Below are 22926 nucleotides of genomic sequence, written 5' to 3' on the forward strand. Positions count from 1 at the left end.
GGTGTATATTTATCCTCACGTCCCACCCCACCCTGCAGCTGCTGCCATCCCCAGTGCCAGGAGGGTGAGTGGGCACAAGGACCCAGGCTGCTCTGGGGCCTCCTGGCACCCCCTCTCCCATTCTCTCTCCCCAACCCACGCCCACAGCCTTCACTTGACCCATTTTGGAGGCAGAAGTTTGTGTGTATGTTTGAGAGAGAGAGAGAGAGAGAGTGTGTGCACACATCATTTCCCCAGTTGGTGCTTTTGATTTCCTCTGAAGCCTCTTGATTGCCGACGCACAATGGCATCTTGCTGCCCGAGCTCCCTCAGCAGCTTCTGGCTCTGCACCTCCTCCTCCTTGGAGCCAGGATTTTCTGCTGACTGTGGGCCCAGGGCTGGTGGACAGGGAAGGACATGGCGGGATCCAGGCTCCCAGGCCTTGGTCCCAGTCCTTCCTGTGCCCCAACATTCCTGTAGTTCACATGGACCTTGCCCCCTCCCCACCCCACACCTTGTCTCTGGCTGCCTGGCCACTCCTCCCTTTGAAGGCCAGAGTCATTGTGCTAAAATGCAGTCTGCCTGCCAGAGCCCCTTCGGAGGCCCTGCTGCTATGGAAAGCTCCTGCACAAAATATTTGTTCTGACCTTCAAGACCCCTCTGATCTGATCACAGCCCTTTTTTAATAGGCTTTTTTTTTAATTCTTTTTTAGTTGTAGATAGACACAATTCATTTTATGTATTTATTTTTACGTGGTGCAGAGGAACCCAGTGCTTCACGCCTTCTAGGCGAGTGCTCTACCCCTGAGCCAGCCCCACCCCGGCCCTTTTTAATAGAAGTTTGGGCCATGGACTTCACACAGACCCTGAGCTTCAGATAAGAAATTCTCATGGCCCCTCCAAGACTCCCTGAATGTCTGCCTTTGCCTTTGTACTTCTCTTACGTCTCCTTTCCAGCATATTCAAGGCCCTAGGAAGATGGCCCAAGACCCTCTAATTCAGGGCACCCCATGAAAGGGTTAGAGCCCTGACCGGCCTAGTCATTTGGCATTTATTCATTCAATAAGTATCTCTTCTTCCTCTTTTTCTCCTTTTTTTCCTTCCTTCCTTCCTTCTTTCCTTCCTTCCTTCCTTCCTTCTTTCCTTCCTTCCTTCCTTCCTTCTGTTCCCAGGGATGCTATATCGCTGAGCTACGCCCCCAACACTTTTAATTTTTTGTTTTGAGACAGATTCTTGCTAAATTGTCCAGCTTGGCTCCAAAGGTGTGATCCTTCTGCCTCAGCCTCCTGAGTCACTGGGATCACAGGCACGGGCCACCGTACCCAGTTTTAGCAAATCTCTCTTGAGCCCAGGTGAAGCGCTTAAAGAGTGCTGCGTCCTAGCACCCTCTTCTCCCTGCCTCCCTCATCTCAGCACCCATTTCTCTGTTCCCTACTCACTCTTCCAGCCACAAGTGCCCTCTGACTTTTCTTAAAATGATCACCCTCTGCCTGAGGTCTCTGTGCTTGTTCCCTCTGCCTGGAATACTCTTGCTCCAAATATCACCAGATCTTGCCCCTCTCATTCTTGTTTTTTATTATTATTACTTTTTCCCTTCATTGATGCCTTATAACTGTACATAACAGTGGAATTCATTATGCTACCCACTCACATTCTCGAGGTTTCACTGCTCAAAGTCACCATTTCAGCCAAGTCTTCCCTAACTACCTCCCCATATAAAAATTTCAATGGCTGGGTGCAGTGGGCATGCCTGTTATCCCAGTTACTTGGTTCGTTCATTCTCTCTCTCTCTCTCTCTCTCTCTCTCTCTCTCACTGGGAATTAAATTTAGAAACTGAACCACATCCTCAGCTCCCTCCCTTTTAATGTTTTATTTTGAGACAGGGTCTTGCTAAGCCCTTAGGGCCTCACTAAATTGCTGAGGCTGGGCTCCAACTTGCAGTCCTCCTGCCTCAGCCTCCAGAATTGCTGGATTACAGGCCAGCAGCAGGAGGATGACAAGTTCAGGACATCCTGGGCAGTTTAGGGAGACCGTGTCTCAAAAAATAAAAAAGAAGCCTGATGCAGCAGTGGCACACACCTGTAATCCCAGTGGCTTGTGAGGCTGGGACAGGAGGATGGTAGTTTCAAAGCCAACCTCAGCAATGGGGAGGCGCTAAGCAACTCAGTGAAACTCTGTCTCTAAATAGGGCTGGGGATGTAGCTCAGTGGTTGAGGGCCCCTGAGTTCAATCCCTGGTACCAAAAAAAAAATAAAAAAAGAGGATAAGAGCTGGGGTTGTGGCTTAGTGGTTAAGAGTCCCTTGGTTCAATCCCTGGTAATAGAAAAAAAAAAAAAAAGAATAAAGGGTCAGTGGTAGAGTCCTTAACTGTGAAGCCCTGGGTTCAATCTCTAACACACATACAAAAAAAATACCCCAACAACTTCTATGCCCCTCACCCCTTCTGACATTCCCTATCCTTCTTTCCCTGTTTTATTTTCCTTTGTGACACTTTTTACAAACTCAAATTTAATGTTTGTCCTCTGAATCTTCCTTGCTTGATTATTAGCTATCACAGGGCAGACTGTTTGGTTACATTATGCCAACATTGAAGCAATGCCAGCCAGCACTAAAAGGATCTCAATAAGTACTTGTTGCATTAATGAATGAGTGAATGAATGAATCAGGCACTGTGCTAGACTGAAACATGAAAGATGACTAGTATTCCATGTGCCCCAGGGATTCACAAGCCCAGATGGACTTGAAAGCTGTGCAGCTAGTAATCTCACATAGAAATCACATAGGTTAAAACACCAAGTGAGGGAGTGAAGTGCCTAGGAATATGGTTGTCCCAAGGGAACATAACCCTGCAATAGCTCCCGATGCCTGAAAGCTAGCTGTGCCAGCACTAGAACTGGCATTCAAGGGATCATCTCATTTCTCCTCAACCACCCTTTGAAGGCTGCAAAGAGGAGGTAAGACTTTGAGGCTAGGCAGAGAGGTCAGCTACTCCAAGGCCACTGGGGCCTGGAACTGCCCGGGTTGTTGGAGGACTGACTTTAAGGATATGGTTTGGTGGATGGAGCCTAGAGAGTGAGAGTGGTCGGGGGGATAACATTTGGTGTGGCTGTTAGGTCTTGAGTGTCCATTTGCTTTCTTGGTCCCTCCTGCTCAATGTCCTGCAGCAGACACACACATACATAAACAGTGTCTATAACAACATATTTTTAATGTTTATTTTTTAGTTGTAGGTCAACACAATATCATTACTTTATTTTTATGTGGTACTGAGGATTGAACCCAGTGCCTCATTCATGCTAGGTGAGTGCTCTACCACTGAGCCACAACTTCAGCCCTGTAACACTTGATTCACAACTAGGCAGCCAGACCATCCATATGTTAAAAATGATTCACTGCCATTTTTTTTTTCCAAGAGGACCAGAATTCCACACCACCCTTACCACTCAGTTCTTGGAAACTCTTCCCCATTCCATTATTATTATTATTAATTTATTTTGGTGGGTGGTGATGCTGGGATTGAACCCAGCACCTCATTAAATGCTAGGCAAGTACTCTGCCACTGAGCCATATCTCCAGCTCACATTCCACTTCTGACCTGCAATTCTGAGATGTTACCTATGCCACCGTAACCCCCCCATTCTATAAGCTGCACACTGTCCCATATATCTCCCCCTTCTTGCCTCAATGTAAGTAATGAAAAATAGGACCGGGCCACTGGGGTTGTGGCTGAGTGGTAAAGCGCTTGCCTGGCACATAAAAGGCACTGGGTTCAAACCTCAGCACCACATAGAAATGAATAAGTAAAATAAAGGTATGTGTCCATCTACAACTAGAAAAAAAAAAAAGAAAGAAAGAAAGAAAGGAAAAAAATTAAAGAAAAATAAGACTGCGGCTTGCCTGGTGTGTGTGAGGCCACAGGTCTAATCCCCAGATCCACCAAAGGGGAAAAAAAAAAAAAAAAAAGGAAACAAAAAAGAATCCAAGGCCCTGAGCAGATGGGTCCTCTCTCAAGGAAGACCCAATTACTGAAGATCTAGTGCAAGGAGAAGTCATAAATATCCCAGTTTGCTGCAGCTGAGAGAAATTATCCACACAGCAATTAAAGAAAACTGGCCTCCCATGGAGAAAACATTCAAAGACCCTCAGTGCAGAACTCCAGAAAAAGCCCATAGCTAGGTCCTTGCATCCTAAGTGCCAGGGTCAGAAGATGTTCAAGGAAGCAGCCCGGGCTCTGAAGGCTTCCCTCACTCATGAGAGCACTATTCATGACTTCTACTTGTTATTTGGAACTTACACTGTGGAAAGATGTCTTGGGACTGACTGCTAGCTGTCACTGAAGGAATTCTGGTAGAGACAATACAACTTGCCCTGGGGGGAAAGAAAGGCTTTTGGGTGGCAATGGAAGGTAGAGCATTGAAGAAGCTGAAGGAAGAAATGAATGTTCTTGGAGCAAGCCCCCTTCCTAGTCTAGGGCTATCCCTTCTCACCCCTCAACTGTAGCTACCTCTGCTCTACACCCTTGTCTGTTTCCCATCTCTAACCCCAAGCCTCCAAAGAAAATTCTAGAATCTTAGCCCTCGCCCCAGCATTTCTGCACCGAGTATAGGGCAGAAGTGATCTAAAAATGCCCAATATTTCACTCTTGGCCTCCTTAACTCAAAGAAGGTAGTCTAGAACCAGTACCAGGATTCCAGCTTCGAAGGTCACTGTTTCTAAAGCAATTCCAAGGAAGCGCTCTTCAAAACCAGAGAGAGACTCTCACTTAACAAGAGGGGATTAAAAGGTTGTAAGGTCTACCCAGGAAACCTGAGAATCCTGGTTCAGTCTCCCTTCACCTTGTTGGCCGCTGACCTCTATTTGTATTCAGGGAGTTCTTTGGGGAAGGCCAGGTCCCAGATGCTTACCTGGGGCCATCTACTTCAAGAGTGTAGGGGCATCGGACTCTGGTTTGATTTAACCAGCCCAACAGACCCCCACAGTTTACAGGATGCAGAGGTGGGGTAGGGAATTCCCAGGGGACTGGGTGCGGTCCTGAAGTTGCTAATCGCTGCTTCCCCCACCTTCAGATGGAAGAGAAGGTGTCTAAGGTGAGGCATGATGACAATGACTGGATGAGTGGGTGGGTGCCAACAGGCCTGGGAAGAACCCTAAAGAGAGGTTAGAATGTTGCAGCGAGGGGACTTGGGTGCTGACTCAGCGGAGGGCCAGGGCTGCCCTGGGTTTCCGCCCCTGCGGTGCCCTCTGAACCTCGGAGGGGGCTTTCATCTGGGATCTCCCAGGTCAGAAGCGCTGGGCGAGGAGGCGGAAGATCCCACTGTCCCCCAGGCCTCGCCCTTCCTCCGGCCTCCCCTGGGCGCGGGTACTGTTTCCGGCAGTTGCAGGGCCCCCGCCCCCGCCCCCGTCCTTGCAGCTGTTCCCCAGCTGCCCGGCCCCACCCCAAAGACAGCTGGGAGAGAGGCAGAGGGACGGGGCGGGAGCAGGCCCAGCTGCTGGCTGCAGGCTGGGCCTGGGGAGGGCCGCGACATGAAAGAGCGGGCCGCGGGGGTGGCAGGAGGAAACCCCTGGCGGTGGCCTCCTAGCGGGTTCCGCACATCTGGGCTACAGGAGCCATTGCCCCAGGTCTGAGGGGCGGGGAGAGGCGGTCGACTCCCCAGCCCTTCCCGGAAAAGGGGAGGCTCGATGACCTTTCAGGGGAAGCGGAGGATGCGCTGGCGGGAGGCTAGCTGGTGTGCGGGAGGACGCAGGGGATCGGAGCCCTCCGCCTGGGTCAGCGAAGGGAAGGCTCTTTGGCTGCCTTTCCGAGTGGGCCTGTGTCCTGGGGCAACTCCAGCTTTTTCTAGGCCTCCTCTACCCGACTCTTTTGGGAGGTGGGAGACAGCTGCTCCTTCAAAGCCAGGGACAGCTGGGTAGCTGGGGACAGCTGGATGGGGTTAGCATTTTCCTGCTTCCCTGGCTGCCCAAGTCAGTGGCCTCGCTTCCAGCTGTGTGCCTGAGTAATTGTCTGGGGTGGGCTGGAAGGTGGGGGGTGAGAGGGGCTGGAGCCCATCCCACCCTGATTGATGTGCCTAGAGAAAGGACCCCTCCCATCTGCCAAAACAAAACTAGGCCAAGTGGGAAAGAAGTTGGGCAGCTTTCTGTTTTGGCTCCCAACTCCTGGCATGGGGGATGTTGGGGGCTGGGGTGGGGGGAACAGTGAGACAGGAGCATGTGTGAGTCAATGCCTGTGTGTCCACCAGCACCTGCCCCCAGGCATCCTTCCACCCTGGGCTCCAGCCACCTGCCCATTCCCTTTAACCCCAAACAGGTGCAAGGGCTGAGAAAGGCGAAGCCAGCTATTGTCCTCGGGCTCAGCTTCTGGCTGCCTGTAAGACTGAGATGGGGCAACAAGGAAAGCAGGGGTCCAGCCTCCTTACCTGGGGTCATCTGCTTCCAAGAGTGTAGGGGCATTGGACTCTGGTTTAATTTAGTCAGACCAACAGACCAGGGGGCAGGCCCTGACCACCTCTTCCCACCTGGTCCTTTATTCTTCTGAAAGGAGGGGTGACTAGGGGCCAGCAAGACTTAAACCACAGGACAGGCTCCCCTTTGTCCTAGCCTTCCTGGTTCTACCCAGATAAGGGGAGAGAGAATTAGAAACCTTCAAAGGTTGCAACTCCTACTAATATGGAAGGAGGGTATGGGCTCACTTAGGATAGATCCATGAAGAGGGCCTTACTTTAAGGAAATCTGTCAATGGTTCCTTTCCCTATAGGGTCCCAGGCCCAGCTAGATCAGTTCCAAGGACAAGGTCTGTTCTGCCTCTAAGCTTACAGCCATGTACAGTGCCTGACACATATTACGTGCTCAATAAATATTTGTAGACCAAAAGAGGTAAACTTTTCAAGACTCTTAGGTATTTCTCCTTCATCTGTCCTTGTTAAAAGCACACTGGCAGAACCTCAAAGAGATGCCAGGACCCATGTAGCATGGAGCCGGGCCTAGGAGGCCTTTGGCAAATATTTGTCAAGTGAACCCAAGGTCAAGAGTAGACGGTTAGTCAGCGCTTGAGAAACTGACATTCAAAGGCCTGGAATCCTCTAGACCCAGAAGGAGAGAATCCAGGGAAGGAGGGCAGGGATTTTTGCCCAGCCCCTCCTCACACCAATGCCTGATGATCCCAGGCCTAGAGGGTGATGGTGGGTAAGAGGCAAGGCAGGGAGCAGGACTGCGCCATCATGTTTATTAGAAGGTTGAATTTCGGTGTGTGCTCTAGACAGATTACAGAATAAATACCTGCGCCTTGAGAACAGGAAGTCCAAGATTCATACAAAGTGCTCACTACAGGAAGTTGCTGTGTCAAAATCCAGGCAAGGACCCATTGGGGCAGCCCCTCCTCCTCCACTGACCTCGACAAGAGCTGTGCTATTGTTTTTTATTTTATTATTTATTTCTCTTTTATTATTATTAATATTATTATTATTTGCTTTTGCTGTGGTCACTATCATTGGCAAAGTTCCTTTTCCCCTTTCCTGGACATGGGGCTCCTGTCTTTAAGAGATTCCACTCTGAGGCTGAAGGTGCCAAAAGCTGCTTGAGAAGTGGCCTTTGAACTCCGTCGGGAAGATGGTGAGGAGAAGGAAGCAGGAGAAATCATTCTTGGTTTAAAAAAATTTAAAAAACAAAACAAAAAGTCCCACAATCCATAGGTCATTCCTTACTCCATCAGTGATTGAATGGCCCCAAAGAAAATACAGAGGGAAGAGAAAAGGCCAGTGGGCAATGGGCCTTCTTCCCAGGAAGAGTGAGGAAAACTGGATCCCCCAAGGCTTTAGGGGAAACTGAGGGTCCTTCCAGCCTGGGGGTATGAAGGGGAGGAAGTGGAAGAAAAAACAGACAGAGAACTCAGTGCCTTAAGAGACACTTTCTCAACTCCAGGGCCACCTGTGGCCCAACCAATGCCAGCTCCCACTGTTGCCTCCATCCAGGAGATTCATTTAAAAAAAAAAAAAAAAATCAAAAACAAAGCCCCAAACAAAATAAAATCCAAAAGGAAAGAAAAGACCTGGGGGAATGGAACAAGAAAGGGAGAGAAAGGGAGAGAAGGGCAGGTCTCTGGGTGCATAATTCCGGAGCATCGGGGTTGGGGGGAAGGGTCCCCATCGCCCAGCCTGCGTGGCGTTAGCTCGTCACGTAGTGTTTGGTGGACGGCTGCCCATACACCCTGTAGAAATCCTGGTGGCCTGGCTGCTGGGAGGCGTCGAGCCAGTCTCTGACCGCCAGGCCTGGAAGGGACTGGGGGACGGAGGGTGTGGGCGGAAGCGGGTGTGAGTACTCCTGTGAGGGCACTGTCCAGGGGAAGTGGCCGGAGCGGGGGTAGGGCTGGTGGCCGCCATGGTTGGCCACGGAAGAACAGTAACAATTGTCCACAGAACAGACGAGAATCTTGCGGCCGCCATACTGGGGGAGCATGGGCTGCTGGGCGGCGGAGCCATTGGGATACTGCGATGGGGGGAACACGGGACTCGAGTGCACTGGCTGGGCACCACCCGGCAGAGCCACCAAGTGCTGCGTAGAACTGCAGGGCCCTAGGGGCTGCCCAGACTGGCCCTCGCCGCTGGCTGTGCCTGCTGCCCCGTACTGGCCGCCCACAGGGCCGGATGGCGTCTCTAGGAAACTGGCCTCGGGGAAGGCCGCTGAGTGCTTGCGCTTTTCCGCCCCAGAGCTGCTCACGCCACAAGGATACAGAGGGACGCTCTGCAGGAAGGGCACCGGTGTGCTGAAAGGCCCTGTGGAGAGTTTGGGGCAAAAGTCGCCAAAGCTCCCAGCCCAAGCAACCCAGGTCTCCTTTCCCCTGGGGACCTTGTACATCTGTGGAATCAAACATGTAACATCTTCCTCCAAGCTGGCTTCTCCGTTAGGAGGTACAGACTACTAGAATTCTCATTTTCCAGTTAAAGAAACTGAGGATCAGGTCACTTGTCCAAGGTCCCACAGGTAGAAAAAGTGGCCAAGCCAGGATATGAAGAAAGGTCTATCTACCTAGACCACACTGGCTCTGGCATTTACCCCTGCCCAAAGGGCTCTCTCCCTTCAAAGGAGGACCTCACCCTCACCTTCTAGCATCTTCCGCAGCTGCTTCTCCTTCTTGGCCACCTCGTTCAGGAAGAGCTTGGAGTTCAGGTGGCCGATCTTAGGGGGAGAAAGGCTGCTGCCCGTGCAGGTCTGGGTCCTGGGGGCAGTGGACGGGGCATCTGCTGTGAGGAGGTATCACCGCTGAGCCCGCCCTACCTCCCCCCGTGGGCCTGGCCCTCCTTGTCCTCCTCCAGATGTGTTTCCTTTAGGGCCAGGGGCCATTCACTCACCTGTCCATTAGGATTTTCACAGACTTGGTGTTCTAGAGGGAGAGAATAGGGTCAGTCAGTGGAAAAGGCAAGGCAGAAACTGCCCCCCTCTCCCTTTCACCAGGCAGGGTGTAGCATGGGGAGTGTCACCATTTTTGGAGATAAAAAAGCTACACTTAGGCCAGGCATCGTGGCCCATGCCTTGTAATCCTGGCAGCTCGGGAGGCTGAGGAAGGAGGATCTTGAGTTTAAAGCCAGCCTCATCAATTTAGCGGGGTGGAAGCAACTCAGTGAGATCTGTCTCTGATAAAATACAAAACAGGGCTGGGGATGTGGTTTAGTGGTTGAGTGTCCCTGAGTTCAATCCCTGGTACCCTTCCACTCTCCTGCAAAAAAAAAAAAAAAAAAAAAAAAAAAAAAAAAAAAAAAAAAAGCTACATTTATTGAGCACTTGCTATGTGACCTATGCCATTATAAGGGCTTTCTATACATCCATTATTTCATCTCTACAAGGTTGCCTCCAAAAGCCTTTGACCTTTTATCTAAAGTTTCTGGGGCCAGATGTTGAATTTGGAGTGTTTGGGATTTTAGAAGGAAAATGGTGCCCAAATCATATATTACATATTACCCCAATAGGACACCACAATCCAATCCACTGACACTTATGCAGCAAAATGGTTGTTTTTTAAAATACTTTTATTAGTTATTGATGGACCTTTATTTATTTATTTGTTTATATGTGGTGCTGAGGATCAAACCCAGTGCCTCATACATGCCAGGCAAGTGCTCCACCGCTGAGCTCCAGCTCCAGTCCTAAACAGTTGAATTTTCATACCAAATGATATACAGAAAGGCCACAAACTGCCCACAGTAGTTCTAGTCTATTTTTTTTGGGGGGGCTGGGGTGGTACTAGGGATTGAACTCAGGAGCACTTGGCCACTGCACCGCATCCCAGACCTATTTTGAATTTTACGTAGGGGCTGGGTCTCCTTGAGCTGCTAAGCACCTCACCATTGCTGAGGCTGGCTTTGAACTCATGATCCTCCTGCCTCAGCCTCCGGAGCGGATGGGATTTATAGACATGCACCACGACGCCTGGATTGAGGACTTGTATTTTTAGCCTCATTTCATAGGTGAGGGAATAAGGTGCAAACACTCCCTGTATCTTGTTCCCTCATTTATGACCTTTGTTGAACCCAGTGTCACAAAGCTGGAAGAACAAACAGGCAGCCTGACTACAGAGGCAGGGGCATGTGAAAATACTTGGAGGACAGGTCGGGGGAGCAGAAATTTGCAAACCCGTTTGTGAGGAGACCTGGCTTCCAGCAGCCCACCTTCATGAAGCTGACATCCTCTGTCTTATCGAAGAGCAGCTGCAGGGAGCCCAGCAGCTTCTTGGCCTCCTGCATGCGCTCCCCGAGGTGCAGCGCCTGCGCCGCGTTCTCGCTGCAGAACTTGGCCTGGGCCTTGTCCAGCACCTCTACTGTTTGCCGCAGGTCCTCATCCAGCAGCTGGTGCAGCTTCTCATACTGCAGCCGCACCTCCTCTTTCAGCTGGCTCACTTTCTCCTGTGGGGTGGGAACAAGAGTAGGGAGCCAGGTGAGTACTGGGACAGCAAGACCCTTGGATCCCAATGGTATGGAGTCACCCAACATGCCCTACATAAGGAACTTGCCCCAGATCCTGAGTATGTGCTACCCCCAGCCACCATCCCCAGCTCCAGCTTTGCTACCTCCACCAGGCGCTTGTCTGACTCAAGCTTGTACAGCTGGTCCTCAATGTCTTGCTCTCGCTCCTCAAGCCGGTCCTGCTGCTTCATCAGCATCTTCTGCAGGGATATTTGGGGTAGAGACATCAGAGGGGCTGTCACTCCAACCGTTACCAAGGGCAGCTGAGCACTATCCTTCTCTCTGTACAATGGACTCAGAGAGGCCTAAAACCTCTGGCAGCCAGCCCTTCCCGGTGCTCACGAAGCCCTGGGGGACCTAGCCCATGACCAGCAAGGGGAAACCTGCAACAGCCACACATAGTTAAACCCTGAGCTTTCTGAAGGCAGGCTGCGGACAGCACTTTTACTTATCTAATCATACCAACCATGCTGGGAGGTAAGTGCTATTATGACCCTCATTTCACAGAAGAGGAAATCAAGGCCCAAAGAAGCTAAGTATTTGTCCAAAATCATACAGCCAATAAGTGGCACAGCCTAGGTGCTCTGGCAGCAGGGTCTGTTCTTATTCTAGCCAAGCCGCCTCTCTCTGGGGAGCACCATCTTACAGGTGAGTATCCTGAGATGCAGGGGATCAAATAGCCTTTCTGAGGTCATGCAGGACTCCTCTGGTCAGTCAAAAGACCTCACCTTACACAGGCCCTAGAGGGCATGGCGCCAGCCTCCCTCCCTTGCTCTGGAGCCTGAGAATGAGACCTCTGGAGTCCCTGCCAGTTCCCTCAGCCCCAGTGGGATCCAGACAGAAAGGGGACCATGGCTCCTTAAGACTGAAGCTCTTAATTTCTGGCGTTCACAATCCTCCCCTTCCTGTCCCACCACATGCCTTTTCAAACCCTTGCTCAAGAACCCTCAAGGACCTCTCCTTTCAAATACTTTGGCAAGCTAATGAAGTCTCTTCTATGTCTGACTCTTTCAGCAGGTGAGCTGACATCCTGTCTCCAAAGCTCTCACACTTTAGCTCCCTGAATTCTGTTTATATTTTTCTGTACCCACAGCATCTCCTCTCTCCTTCAAGGACCAATTCTGGGAATCTTTCTGTGCTCGCTGCTCTGACTTTTTGTAGGTCCTTCCCTGTCCTGGTCATGTAGTAGGGCTGTCACCCTCTCCCCTTCCCCTCCCTCTATAACTGTACTGTATAGCAAAGTTGCCACTAGTTACATGTGGCTACTTTACAAGACTCACAGCCTCTTAAGAACAGGGCATCACTGCTCTTTCTTACCTGCCTTTATAGCCAGGCCTCAGAAAGGCCTGAATACCACTCGGTAAATGCAGGACATATTTACTGAATAAACCCAGGGGTTCTGCACACAAAGTAAGATTTGCCATGCAGCTCTGAGCAATTGCCCTCACTCACAATGATGACCACTCAACAAGAAGCAACTCTCTTTTTTCCTCTGTGGGAGCCTCAGAGTAACCCTTGAGTTTTACCCCATGACTCCTACACTCTCCATCGCATCCAGTTGGCTTCACAGACAAGCTACCAGGGGCTAGGGTTGTGGCTCAGTGGTAGAGTGCTTGCCTAGTATATGTGAGGCACTGGGTTCGATCCTCAGCACCACATAAAAATAAATGAATAAAAGGTCCATTAACATCTAAAAAAAATATTTAAAAAAATGACAAGCTGCCAACAAACTCTTCCTCATGCCCCCAACCCCTTTTCCATGTGGAAAAACCAAGGTCATGGAGACACTTCAGTCACACCCCACTTTGTATAGGTAGCTACCCTAGAAACAAGCACAGGGATGTGGGGTACAGGAGGTGTTGAGGCTCTTGTTCTCAGCTGGGGAAGCCTATGGCTCTCCCCTAACTGGCTCTGCCTTTCAATGGCATAGCACAGAACCTCTAAGAATATGACTCAGGAGCCCTTCCTTTTTGGCAAGTCCCTCACCCAGGCTCAACACACAGGGATCTGCTGTCAGCCTAGGGGACAGACTGATAATAAAAACAGCTTGGGTGAGGGCTGGGACAGAGAGGCACACATGCGCTCATGCACATACCAGCATACATCGCCACCTGGGAGCCCTTCATGCTTACACCTGCACCCAATCTACTGCACAGCAAAGGCTGGGCCTCCTGGAGGCCCCAAACAATGGAGAGTGCCTGTCATAAAGATAAAGCAGCCAGGGTGCTCCTTCAGAAACATTAGGCCTACTTGCTTACACTGTAACAACCAGTCTCACACTCTTGTATGCTGGCTGCCCTATACCCATGGTCCCCCAGGTGCACCTCAGAGTTTAGGCCACTCTTACTGTCTCAGTACCCAGGATATCTGACAATCCAGATCCCCACTTACTCCACACACCTTGTATTGTGGTCTCCCTACTCAACTACTTCTTAATGACCAAACCTATAAGTAACAGATTAGGAGGTTCAGGTGAGGGATAAGAAAGAGGCAGCTCTAGGTTCCCAGCCCAATTTCCCTGGGAGGATAGAAATGGGGCTGCTTGGGGCTGGGGATGTGGCTCAAACGGTAGCGCGCTTGCCTAGCATGCGTGCGGCCCGGGTTCGATCCTCAGCAGCACCACATACCAACAAAGATGTTGTGTCCGCCGAGAACTAAGAAAAAATAAATAAATGTTAAAATTCTCTCTCTCTGTCCCCCTCTCTCTCTCACTCTCTCTTTAAAAAAAAAAAAAAAAAAAAAGAAATGGGGCTGCTCCACTCCCACCCTACAGGTAAGTGGGAGCCCTTTCCCCATCCCCCTCCAGGAGTTCTTCCCAGAGAGGGAAGGAGCTGCCTCCTGTCCACTAGGGGATAGGGGTGAAACTTAGCCCCTCCCTTCTTCCTCTATAATTCCAGAGTCTCCCTGGCAGCACTTCTACCCTGGACCCTATGGAATATCTCTGCTTAGTGTCAAGGTCTCAGGACCCTCTGAAGGGGGAAGAGAAGGGAAGTCCAGCCCAGGCCTAGCAAAGGCAGTGGCAATGCCCTCTAGCTGGTGGATGGGTCTCATTTCCCCTGACCCACAGCAGAGGCCACTGAGCTTGTGTCTCTACTGAGTGCAAGAAAGAGAAGGACACTGGCCAGAGACAGTAGTCAGCCAGAGAGTGCTGAAAGCCGCCTACTCCCTTCCCCTCCTGCTTTGAGGCCTACCTTCTCTCAGGGCCAGGTGATTTTAATCCTGCTAGGGATACCTGGGAGGACGGAGGTGCTGCTGCCTCTAGCACAGGAGGAAGGAGGAATACCCACCTGTGCCCCATTTTCACCCTCTATTCTAGTTCTACCAAATGATGGAATCAGTTTGGCCAGATGCTGGAGAACAAGCTGGCCTTGGTGGTACAGACCTATATTTCCAGCCACCCAGGAGGTTGAGGCAGGAGGCGAACAGAGAGGCAGCCTGGGAAGCAAGACCTGTACTTCTCCCCACCTCCAGCAGCCTTCTTTTCATTCCAACCTTACCAGCATCTTCAAGGAATCCCATATCCTAGTTTCCCACCTGAAAAGCCCCACAGCTGGGGTGCAGAGCAAGGCCTCCCAATGCAGAGGCGAGGGTAGAGGTGAAGCACTTTACAAAATGCTCCCACCCCTCAGGGGCCTGCCTGGACTGAGGCACACTTCAAGTTTGTGGGAGTGGGCTGGGCATGGTGGTGCACACCTATAATTCCTGTGACTCAGGAGGCTGAGGCAGGAGTATTGCAAGTTCAAGGCCAGCCTCGGCAACTTAGAGAAATCCTCAGCAATTCAGCAAAACCCTGTCTTAAAACAAAAAGTATGTGGGAGTGGGAACCATGATCTAGTCTAGTAGAACTCAAGGGACCAAGCCTCTAAAGGAGGAATATGTGTGATGCAATCCCACTTAGCAGCCCCTGGCCCAGATGAGACCTGCTCATCCCTGTCCCTGAACTTTAGGGCCTCAGGCCTTCTGGGGTTGGTGCCTAGGCCTGTGAGAACAGAAGAATGAAGACTTGGGATGCTCATGGCAACTGGATACCCTGTTCCTCAGGTAAGTCCCCAAAAGACTGATCTTTGAGCTGCTGCCTCAGATTCCCTTCCCAGCCTAGAGAGGGTGAATCCTGAGCCCCTACATCTCAACAGCTGGGAAAGCCTCAGGCCAGACGAGCCATGCCCTGCTGGCATTTTTGCTGTCAGACTAGATTGGGCAGATAGGCAAGACATGGGGACTATGGGCTGTATAAAAGTTAATAAATAATAATAATAAAACCTCAGGTCAACCTTGAAGAGAAGCAAGGTCAAGAGGAAACACCCCCAGGCTGGGGCAGAGGCAGGCCCTAGTTTGCAGAGAAGGGGAGCTGGCTCCAGCAGACCCTGTGGTGGGGGTAGAGCATATGAGAAGGGGCAAGAAGGGGGCTGGACTGCTGAGCACTTCTTCCAGCTCAGGTTCTACCCACTGCTCAGAGCTGTCCCATCTTAACTTCCTCCCCAGTTGCCAAGCCCTTTCTCCTCTACCACCTCTGTTCCCCCAGAGTGCAGGAGCCTCCTCACTCCCTGGAGCATTCTCTCCTCTCTAAAAAGCTTCTGCCGGCGGCGGCGTGGCCCTAGCCCCTGCCTCGAGCTACCATGTGATCTCCCAGACTGGGGAAAACTACAGACCCACAGAGAGAAGGGGTGACAGGGCAGAAGCCAGGGCAAGGAGAGAGAAGGCACCTTAGAGGCAAGCCTCGTAGACCCCAGAAGGCTTCCCAGCTGCGGAGTGGAATTAGCTTTTGCCATGCAGAGAGCAGAGCTCTGGGGCAGCAGAACAAAGAGGCGAGAGAGAAAGCCCCCCTTTGTCTGGGTCTGAATGCCAGGCCAGCCTGGGAGGAAGGCTTTCCCAGAGCCAGGGATGAGGCCAGCCAGGCTAGAATACTCAGCCCAGGGCAGGGGCCCAGCTCCCCCAGGACAGCACTGCAGGATCCATTCACCTACCAACACCTGCCAGATGCAACAGCTCACCCTCACCCCAACCAGGCAAGAAAGTCTCAAGCTCCTGACAGACTCACAGCCATCAGATCACCTGAGCAAGCACTCACACCAGCAGTCATGCTGACAACAGGGAAACACACACTCAACTTCAGCTCAAAGATGTACAGCCAGCATGGTGCATGCATGTGTGTATGCGTGTACACACACACACACACACCTACCTTCCTGACCTCACCGCCACACATGAAACTACTGCAAAATTAAGTCAACCACATTGTCCCTTCTCATAGATACCCATGGGACAGAAAAAAAATTAGTTACACGTAAAATATACAGAGTGCTGTGCAGGCTACACACACACACACACACACACACACCTGCAGATGTGGAAGCACAACCTCCCAGAGCTGCAGGAGGCAGAGTAATCAATAGGGCATACATGACAGGCGCCCCGCTGTGTCAGCAGGATCCTAGGGTAGAGGTGGGGGGCTGGGCCTCTGCCTAAGGCTCCTCTTAGAACAAGAGAGGAAGGCCAAGCCAGTCCCCTGCTTCCACAAAGACTCTGGATGGTCAAGGAAAGGGCACAACATGACCCTCACATTACATTCAGGTTCAGACACACACAGACACACCCTGTCTCTCCAACCCACCTAAGACCTCAGAAGTCTGTATGCTGTGGGCAGAGGGAGCAGTGAATTGGCACTGCCAGAGTAAGGCTGCAGGCCCAGCCCCAGCCCCAGCATAGCTGTACCACCCAACTCTCACTCCCACAGCCTACCAGAGATGGGCACACAGGGGCAGAGACCCAGGACTCCTTCCAGAGTACCCAGTTCAGAACAGGCATTGTGAACAGGGTGCTCTCACCCTAATTAGTTGCAAACCCCAAACTGGCCCAAGTAGTGAGATCCCCTCCCCAGAGAACACCTCTTCTCAACTCTGCACCTGGAAGAATGCAAGGAACAGGGTCCTGGTAACATTTCCAGCCTTGATCTGGGGTCCTAGGGATGACACAGAAGCACACTATGAATGCATATGCTCAAGCAGGCACAGATGAACATGCATGTACACACATACCTCTGCAGAGCGCCCCCACCAACTAGGTCTTCTTTGGGGTTCCTTACATGTTAAGGGAGGTCACAGGGGTGTTTTCAACACCCACCAGTCCCTGGTTACTCAGATGAACCCCTGAACCTGGGGGCCAAAATGGATTGTCCACTCAGAGTGGCCAGGCCTGAGTCCACCTGAATGTATCAATCTTGGGGTCTTAGCTCCCCTCCCCCAGTCTATGGAAAACATATTGAGGGTTTAGGTAAGTCCTGGAGAATAGTTCTGAGGCCCAGTCAGTGGGAATCCAGGCTTCAGGCAATGAGGCCGGGAACACTGGCTCTTTTTTCCCCCAAGGGCAGAGTGGGGCAATGACCTGACTTGAAAAGGTTAACTGAGTCCCCCTCAAGTTGTCCAGGCCCTGGAGGCCATGCTTGCCTTTCTGCTGCTCCACCCAACCCCCATCACTGGCCCAAGTGTACAAGTGGGTGCATGAGTATGTGAGGTGAGACAACCAGGGTTTCCTATTTCTAGTCAATTGATCTGCCATGTTAGCAGGACGCCCCACCCACAGGGTAGGAGAGGAAGGACAAGGGACCAAGGCAAAGGACTCTCTCCCTGACTTTGGGTGGGGTGGGAGAGACAGATGACTGACAGGGACAAGGTTCTTCTATTCAGCTTCCTTGTGGTTCACCACCCTACCAGGGCGGGGCTCCTATTCCTCCACTTTCAGTAAGTCAAACTCACACTTGAGTGACACTGAACTATTGAAGGATCTCTAACCCTAGTGCCCTGGGGCACTGGAGAGAATGGAGTGGAGGGGGAGCCTGGAGGAGGATGAGACTCAGACTGCTGGGCACAGATGCTGAGCGAACAAAATTACACATCTGGACCTGATGCAACCCACTACTTCTGAGCCTGCCCACACCATGCACAAACACACACGCACACACACACACTCACAGAGCTGCTGACAAAGTTCAGTGTCTGCTTCCATCTATCAAGTCTTCCAGATCAGTGGTCTGTTGGTGGAAACCCCAGGGTACACACTGCAAGCAAGTGCCACCCTTGTCCCCCCAAAGCTACAGGCAAGAGACAGATCCATTTAAAGGCAAATTTAGGCAGACTAAGGATATTTGCTCATCACCAAGTCAAGTATAATGAAGTTTTCTCCCCACCCTAACTAAAAGTCTCCCTGGCACTCGAGCCCACTATAGCAGTCTCACAGGTGTAGGCACACATACACTCAATACCCTGGGTGCTGCCCCTCCCTGTTCCTTTCAACCATCTCTCCTCCTTTCCCCTCCTTACTTTCCGCTGCCAATCCCAGGACAAGTACTGGCCAGCCCTCCTTTCTCTAGCCTCTGCACTTTCCCAGCCCCCTCTCCTCAGCCCTGCTATCTTTATTAATAGCAGCAGCTTCCCAATACTGGAGAAAAGTGTGGGTTGTGACTGCATAACCCACACTGCACAAGTTGTGAGTCCGGGTGGAGGACAACCAGGTTCCCAGCTTCTCCACTTCCCCCAGGCCTCGGTCTTTTCCAACCATGGGGGGGTGGAGGAGAGGGAGTGGCTCCTTTCTCCATCCCCCACACTTCCTTTAAGAAACCAGAAGCCTATCCTGGCACAAAACCCCAGGGCTATAGCCCATCGGATTGCAAACTAATTATACAGCAAATTTGTTATTCCGCCCTTTGCCTGCGGTGGCCCTCCTGCCTTTTGTTGGTTGTATACGTATGTTTTTTTATTGTTAAATAGTGACTCATTGTGAGTAGTCCCCCCCCCACAGGAAACAGCCCCCATCTACAACCTTGACCTGCTTGAGCTTCCTCATACCAAGCTCCCCACTCGCCTCTACTAGCCTCCAGGGGCCCCCACCCATAAACACTCCCAGTTCTATTGGAGCCCAGTCCTATCAAAGTGATATCACACCCAGGCCCCAAGCTGGAGCTTCAGTGAAGGCCCAGTCAGTCTTAGGACAACCCCTTCCTTCTGGTGTGACTCAACCCTTGAGAGCCAGGGGACTGGGGAGGGACCTAGGAGGAGTCCCCTTCAGTGAAGGGGACGGAAGTATTGCCTCAGACCAGCTTCCAAACCCTGCCAGAGGCCTGGGAGGGAAGGCAATTTTGACATTGGCCGCTGCTGCAGGGTGTATACAATGGGAGGGGGGTGCGGTTCCATAATCACCAAGCCGGCAGCCCAGGGGAGCCAGCTGCCTGAAACCAGATTTCAAGGCGGCTCAACCTTAAACCCACAGGATTCTTTTTCCGTCTCTCCCCCCCAGCCCCCCCACATGTGGGAGGGCTGCGCAAGTGGGCTGGGCTGGGAGGAAAGGGCTCAGAGTGATGAAGACACATACTTTAAGGTTTGTTCATGCAGGCGCGGACAACACAGAGCAGCTTCTCGCACACAGGAGGAAGCTACTGGGACTAACACGCATAACAGAGGCACTGTAGGGTGCCTCCTCTGGCTGTCCAGGCCTCGATCAGATAGATACCTGGAGTTCTGCTCCCCCTCCGGAAGCTCCCCGCACTCCCCAATGTGTTTCCAATAGAGCTTAAAACTAACATGGCTGCTTTTGTTTACTTCCTCATTGGTATGCCAGCATCATGGATCATGTCAGCCACAGCAGCGGCACCAGGACGCTCATTACATAAACAGCAGCTGGAGAAGCAGGACCGGGGTCACTGCCTTGGTGACTTCCCGTAGGGCTTACTGAAACAACGCTGGGGGAGGAGCTGCGCAAAACAGAAAAGCGACACCCAAATTCTACCTTTTACAGCACCCACCCCCCAATTCCGTAAAGGAATCGCAAGATGGACCCTAGGAGCATTGGCTCGGGGAATGTACCCAGCAGAGATCTGGAACCTTTCTTGAAGGCCCTTACCCCCAAACTTTCAGAGAAGAGTTTGGTAGGGGGCCTCTAGCCTGCTGTCACAAGAGTCAGCCAGTCAGGATGGGTGGTTCCCAGGCGAGAGGGTGTGTGTGTGTGTGTGTGTGTGTGTGTGTGTGTGTGTGTGTGTGTTCGCGCGCGCGCAGGGTACTTGCCCGGATCTCATTCCTCCGGATCTCCACGTCGCACACCGAGTGTCCCTGATGCGCGCCGCTGTAGTAGCAGCAGTACTGGCACACAGCCACCTGCTCGGCCTCGCAGTGGTAGAGGCGGTAGGCGTTGTGCTGCGGGCAGCTCCAGGCCCGCACGTCGTCCGCCTCCACCAGGAGGTGCCCGCGGGCGGTGGAGGGCTGCTGCAGGTGCGTCTGCACGTGGGACTGGCAGCAGGGCGCCTCGCAGCGCAGGCAGACCTTCTGCGCGGGCAGCGGGGGGCCACGGCGGCAGAACACGCAGTGCAGCGCCGCCGGCGGCTTTTCCACGTGCAGGGCGTTGAACTTCTCCACGATGTTGGTGAGCTTCAGGTTCTTCTCTAGGCCTGGCTTCTGGTTGTAGGCCTGGTTGCACTCTGGGCAGCGTACCAGGCCACTGTCCTTGGCCCATGCCTCGCCAATGCAGCCCCGGCAGAAGTTGTGTTTGCACGGGAGCTGCACCGGCTCCACGAAGACGTGCAGGCAGATGGGGCAGATGAGCTCCTCCTCGAAGCAGTTCTTCCAATTCTCCGCCATGGCGGCTCCGAGCAGGGGGCCCGGGCAGGTCTCTCCAACTAATCAGCCCTGGGGGTCCGTCCCGTGCAGCTGTGGGCCTACTGAGCCCCGAGCTCTGGCCCCGGTCGGCCCCAACAGTCGCTCAGTCACCAGCGCCTTCCGCGTGCCCGCCCCCCAGAGGAGGGAGCCTTGGTCCCCACGCCGCGCGCGCCGCCGGCTGCGTCTCCTCCTCTCGAGCGCCTAGCGGGAGGCGGCGGACTGCGCCAGGGCCGTGGCCGGGGCACCAGCCCTGGAGGGGAACGTCGGGGTCCAAATTCCATATAAGAGGCCGCCTCCCCGTCGGCGCGGCTAAGGCAGCGGCGGCCCGAGGCCTGCGCGCCCCGCAACTGACATCTGGGCGCGCCCCAAAGGCGGACGGAGCTCGGGAACAGCACACTTCCTCTAGCGACGGCTGCGGCGATAGTGGCTCCCGCCCGGCTCGTCGGCGCCGCGCCTCCCTCGCCTGGCCGGGGGCCGAGGTCCGAGGGGCCCGGGAAGCGAGTGCGGCGGTGCCAAGGGTTGCTAGAACCGGACCCGGCGAGCGAGGCAAGCCGGCTGTTCCCGGACCGCGGCGCGGGCGTCCCCCGGCTGGCCGGCAGTGTGCGGGCGCGGGCTGCGGGGCGCAGGCGGGCCGACTCCGGGGCGCTGCGTGCGAGCTGGGGCAGTCATTCAGATGAAATTCCAGTCCCCGGCCAGAGACACCAGTCCGCCTCTGCCTTCCTCCTCCTTCACAAATAGAAACGGAAGGGGGAGGGAGAGAAGTGGAAAAAAAAGGCAACCAGAAAGGGAGGGAGGGAGAAGCCCCGGAGGTGCTCCGGCCTGACCCCCTTGTCGCTACTTCTGCGCTCCCCCGAGGCCCCGCGCTGGGCGCCCCCACCGCGAAGAGACCCCGCTCTCCGTCGCCGCGCTGGGCGGGCGCCTCGGCTCAGCCGAGGAAAACAAGGATTGATCAAACTAGAAAGGAATTTTTCTCAACTGCTAATGAACAGGAGGCTCGGCTCCCAGCCCTCCCCTCCCCCCGCCCGGCCCTCCCCCTTCGTCCCCCCCAGCCCCCTCCCCCCCCACTTTCTTTTCTTCTCGGCCTCTGCTCCGGCCTGGAAGGCTCCGGGCTGCGGTCGGAGCCAGCCTGCGGCGGCGGGGCCGGGCCAAGCCAGCCGAGCCGGGCTGCTTCCTCAGCGCCCTGCCATCTTGGGCTCCTGGCGACTGCAGCGGCCGGGGGTCCAGGCGCGCGCGCTCGAGGGTCCTACGCCTTTTTTTTTTTTTTTTCTTTTTTGGTTGTCCCCCACCAAGGGGAGGGCTGGCGGCCTCTAGCAAATTAGGAGAGCGAGAGGGGAGAAAATGCCAATTCCTGATTTCTCTCCACCTCTGCTCCACCCACCCTGGTCCTTTCCAAAAAATTAAAAAAAGATTAAAATTGGAAGAAGTCGGCAGAAAGGCGAGCGCCCGCGGCCCCCCGCTGCTGCCCAGGCGTCGCGTCCGGGGCGGGCCTGCGCCGGTCGCTCTGTCTGTGGGTCCGTTTGTCCTCCGCGGCTTCTCAAGTGAGGGGAGGGCACTACCGGCAGGGTCTTCACAGAGGCTGTCGCTTCAGAGCTTTATCCTCAGATCAAAAAAAAAAAAAAGAAAAGAAAAGAAAAAAAAAGAGGAAGAAACCACCCCCCAACTCGAACACTCATCACAGCCACCTTCAGCCATCTTGCGCGTATTATTATTATTTGAGGAATAATCTGTTTAATAAAAATAGCTGCGTTTCTAGCCCCCTTCCCCGTTTCCTGGGGTCCCCGCCCCCTTTTAATAATAGTCTCGATAATAAAAATGATCGGCGGGCCGGGCAGTCAGCGACTGCCTTTTCCTGCCTCGGCTCGCTCGGGCTCCGGCTCTCCTCCCTCAAGGGGCGGCGGGGGGTGGGGGGGCTAGCTCGCTGCCGGGGCCGGGGGAGGGGTGGGTACGTCCTTACGGCCAGCCAGTTAGCCCTGCCGCCTGCTCAGCGAGGGAAGGGCGTCTTCGCCTTAGCCTCACTACCACGGGAAGGGCAGGCACGGGAAGGGCCTGAGGGACCGGCTGCCAGGGCACACTGGAGTCCCCGGTTCCCCAGTCACCGCCCGGCCTTGGAGGCACAGTCGCCTAGTATACAATGGGTTGGGAGGCCCTCAGGGTGGGGATGCTGGAGAGCAGGGGTCTGCGGTGAGTGGACTGGAGCGGACAGAGATAGGAGGTGGTGTTCCTACATCAAGGCCGGTCCCGCTACTCGAGAAGGGGGCGGGGAAACGGGGAGGGGGAGGTGAAGAGAAAGCTGCAGGCGGCGCCTTTAATCAGCTCCCGCTGGTTCAGCCCACCCGGCAGTAGTGAAATAGAGGGG

The 22926-nt window shown here is 53.4% G+C and overlaps 1 protein-coding gene across 3 annotated transcripts; it reads right to left on the reverse strand.

Moving 5' to 3' along the window:
* Positions 1–7185: 7185 nt before the first annotated feature.
* Trim8 (tripartite motif containing 8) lies at positions 7186–21575 on the reverse strand. Of its 3 annotated transcripts, none has more exons than XM_005333616.5 (6): positions 19983–21573; positions 11034–11129; positions 10636–10869; positions 9322–9353; positions 9073–9188; positions 7186–8745 (listed from the first exon to the last, which is right to left on the reverse strand). In XM_005333616.5, exons 1-6 carry the CDS (start codon positions 20550–20552, stop codon positions 8138–8140), a joined length of 1656 nt encoding a protein of 551 aa, XP_005333673.1. In that variant the 5' UTR covers positions 20553–21573; the 3' UTR covers positions 7186–8137. The 3 variants fall into 3 exon arrangements, with proteins under 3 accessions (XP_005333673.1, XP_077875198.1, XP_040127971.1); XM_078019072.1 differs by lacking the exon at positions 19983–21573 and adding an exon at positions 13511–18694; XM_040272037.2 differs by lacking the exon at positions 11034–11129 and having other exon boundaries at positions 19983–21575.
* Between the last annotated feature and the right edge of the window lie 1351 nt (positions 21576–22926).

The sequence above is a fragment of the Ictidomys tridecemlineatus genome, chromosome 1 (assembly GCF_052094955.1).
Source record: "Ictidomys tridecemlineatus isolate mIctTri1 chromosome 1, mIctTri1.hap1, whole genome shotgun sequence".
NCBI classification, from domain to species: domain Eukaryota; kingdom Metazoa; phylum Chordata; class Mammalia; order Rodentia; family Sciuridae; genus Ictidomys; species Ictidomys tridecemlineatus.

What these genes read in the sequence shown, in the direction of transcription:
- Trim8 (XM_005333616.5), bottom strand. Translation starts at nt 20,552, where the DNA reads ATGGCGGAGAATTGGAAGAACTGCTTCGAGGAGGAGCTCATCTGCCCC. An exon ending in TCCGGAGGAATGAGATCCGG is followed by an intron (nt 11,130 to 19,982) that starts GCAAGTACCCTG and finishes ATATCCCTGCAG; the next exon opens with AAGATGCTGATGAAGCAGCA. An exon ending in AGGATGTCAGCTTCATGAAG is followed by an intron (nt 9,354 to 10,635) that starts GTGGGCTGCTGG and finishes CTCTCCCTCTAG; the next exon opens with AACACCAAGTCTGTGAAAAT.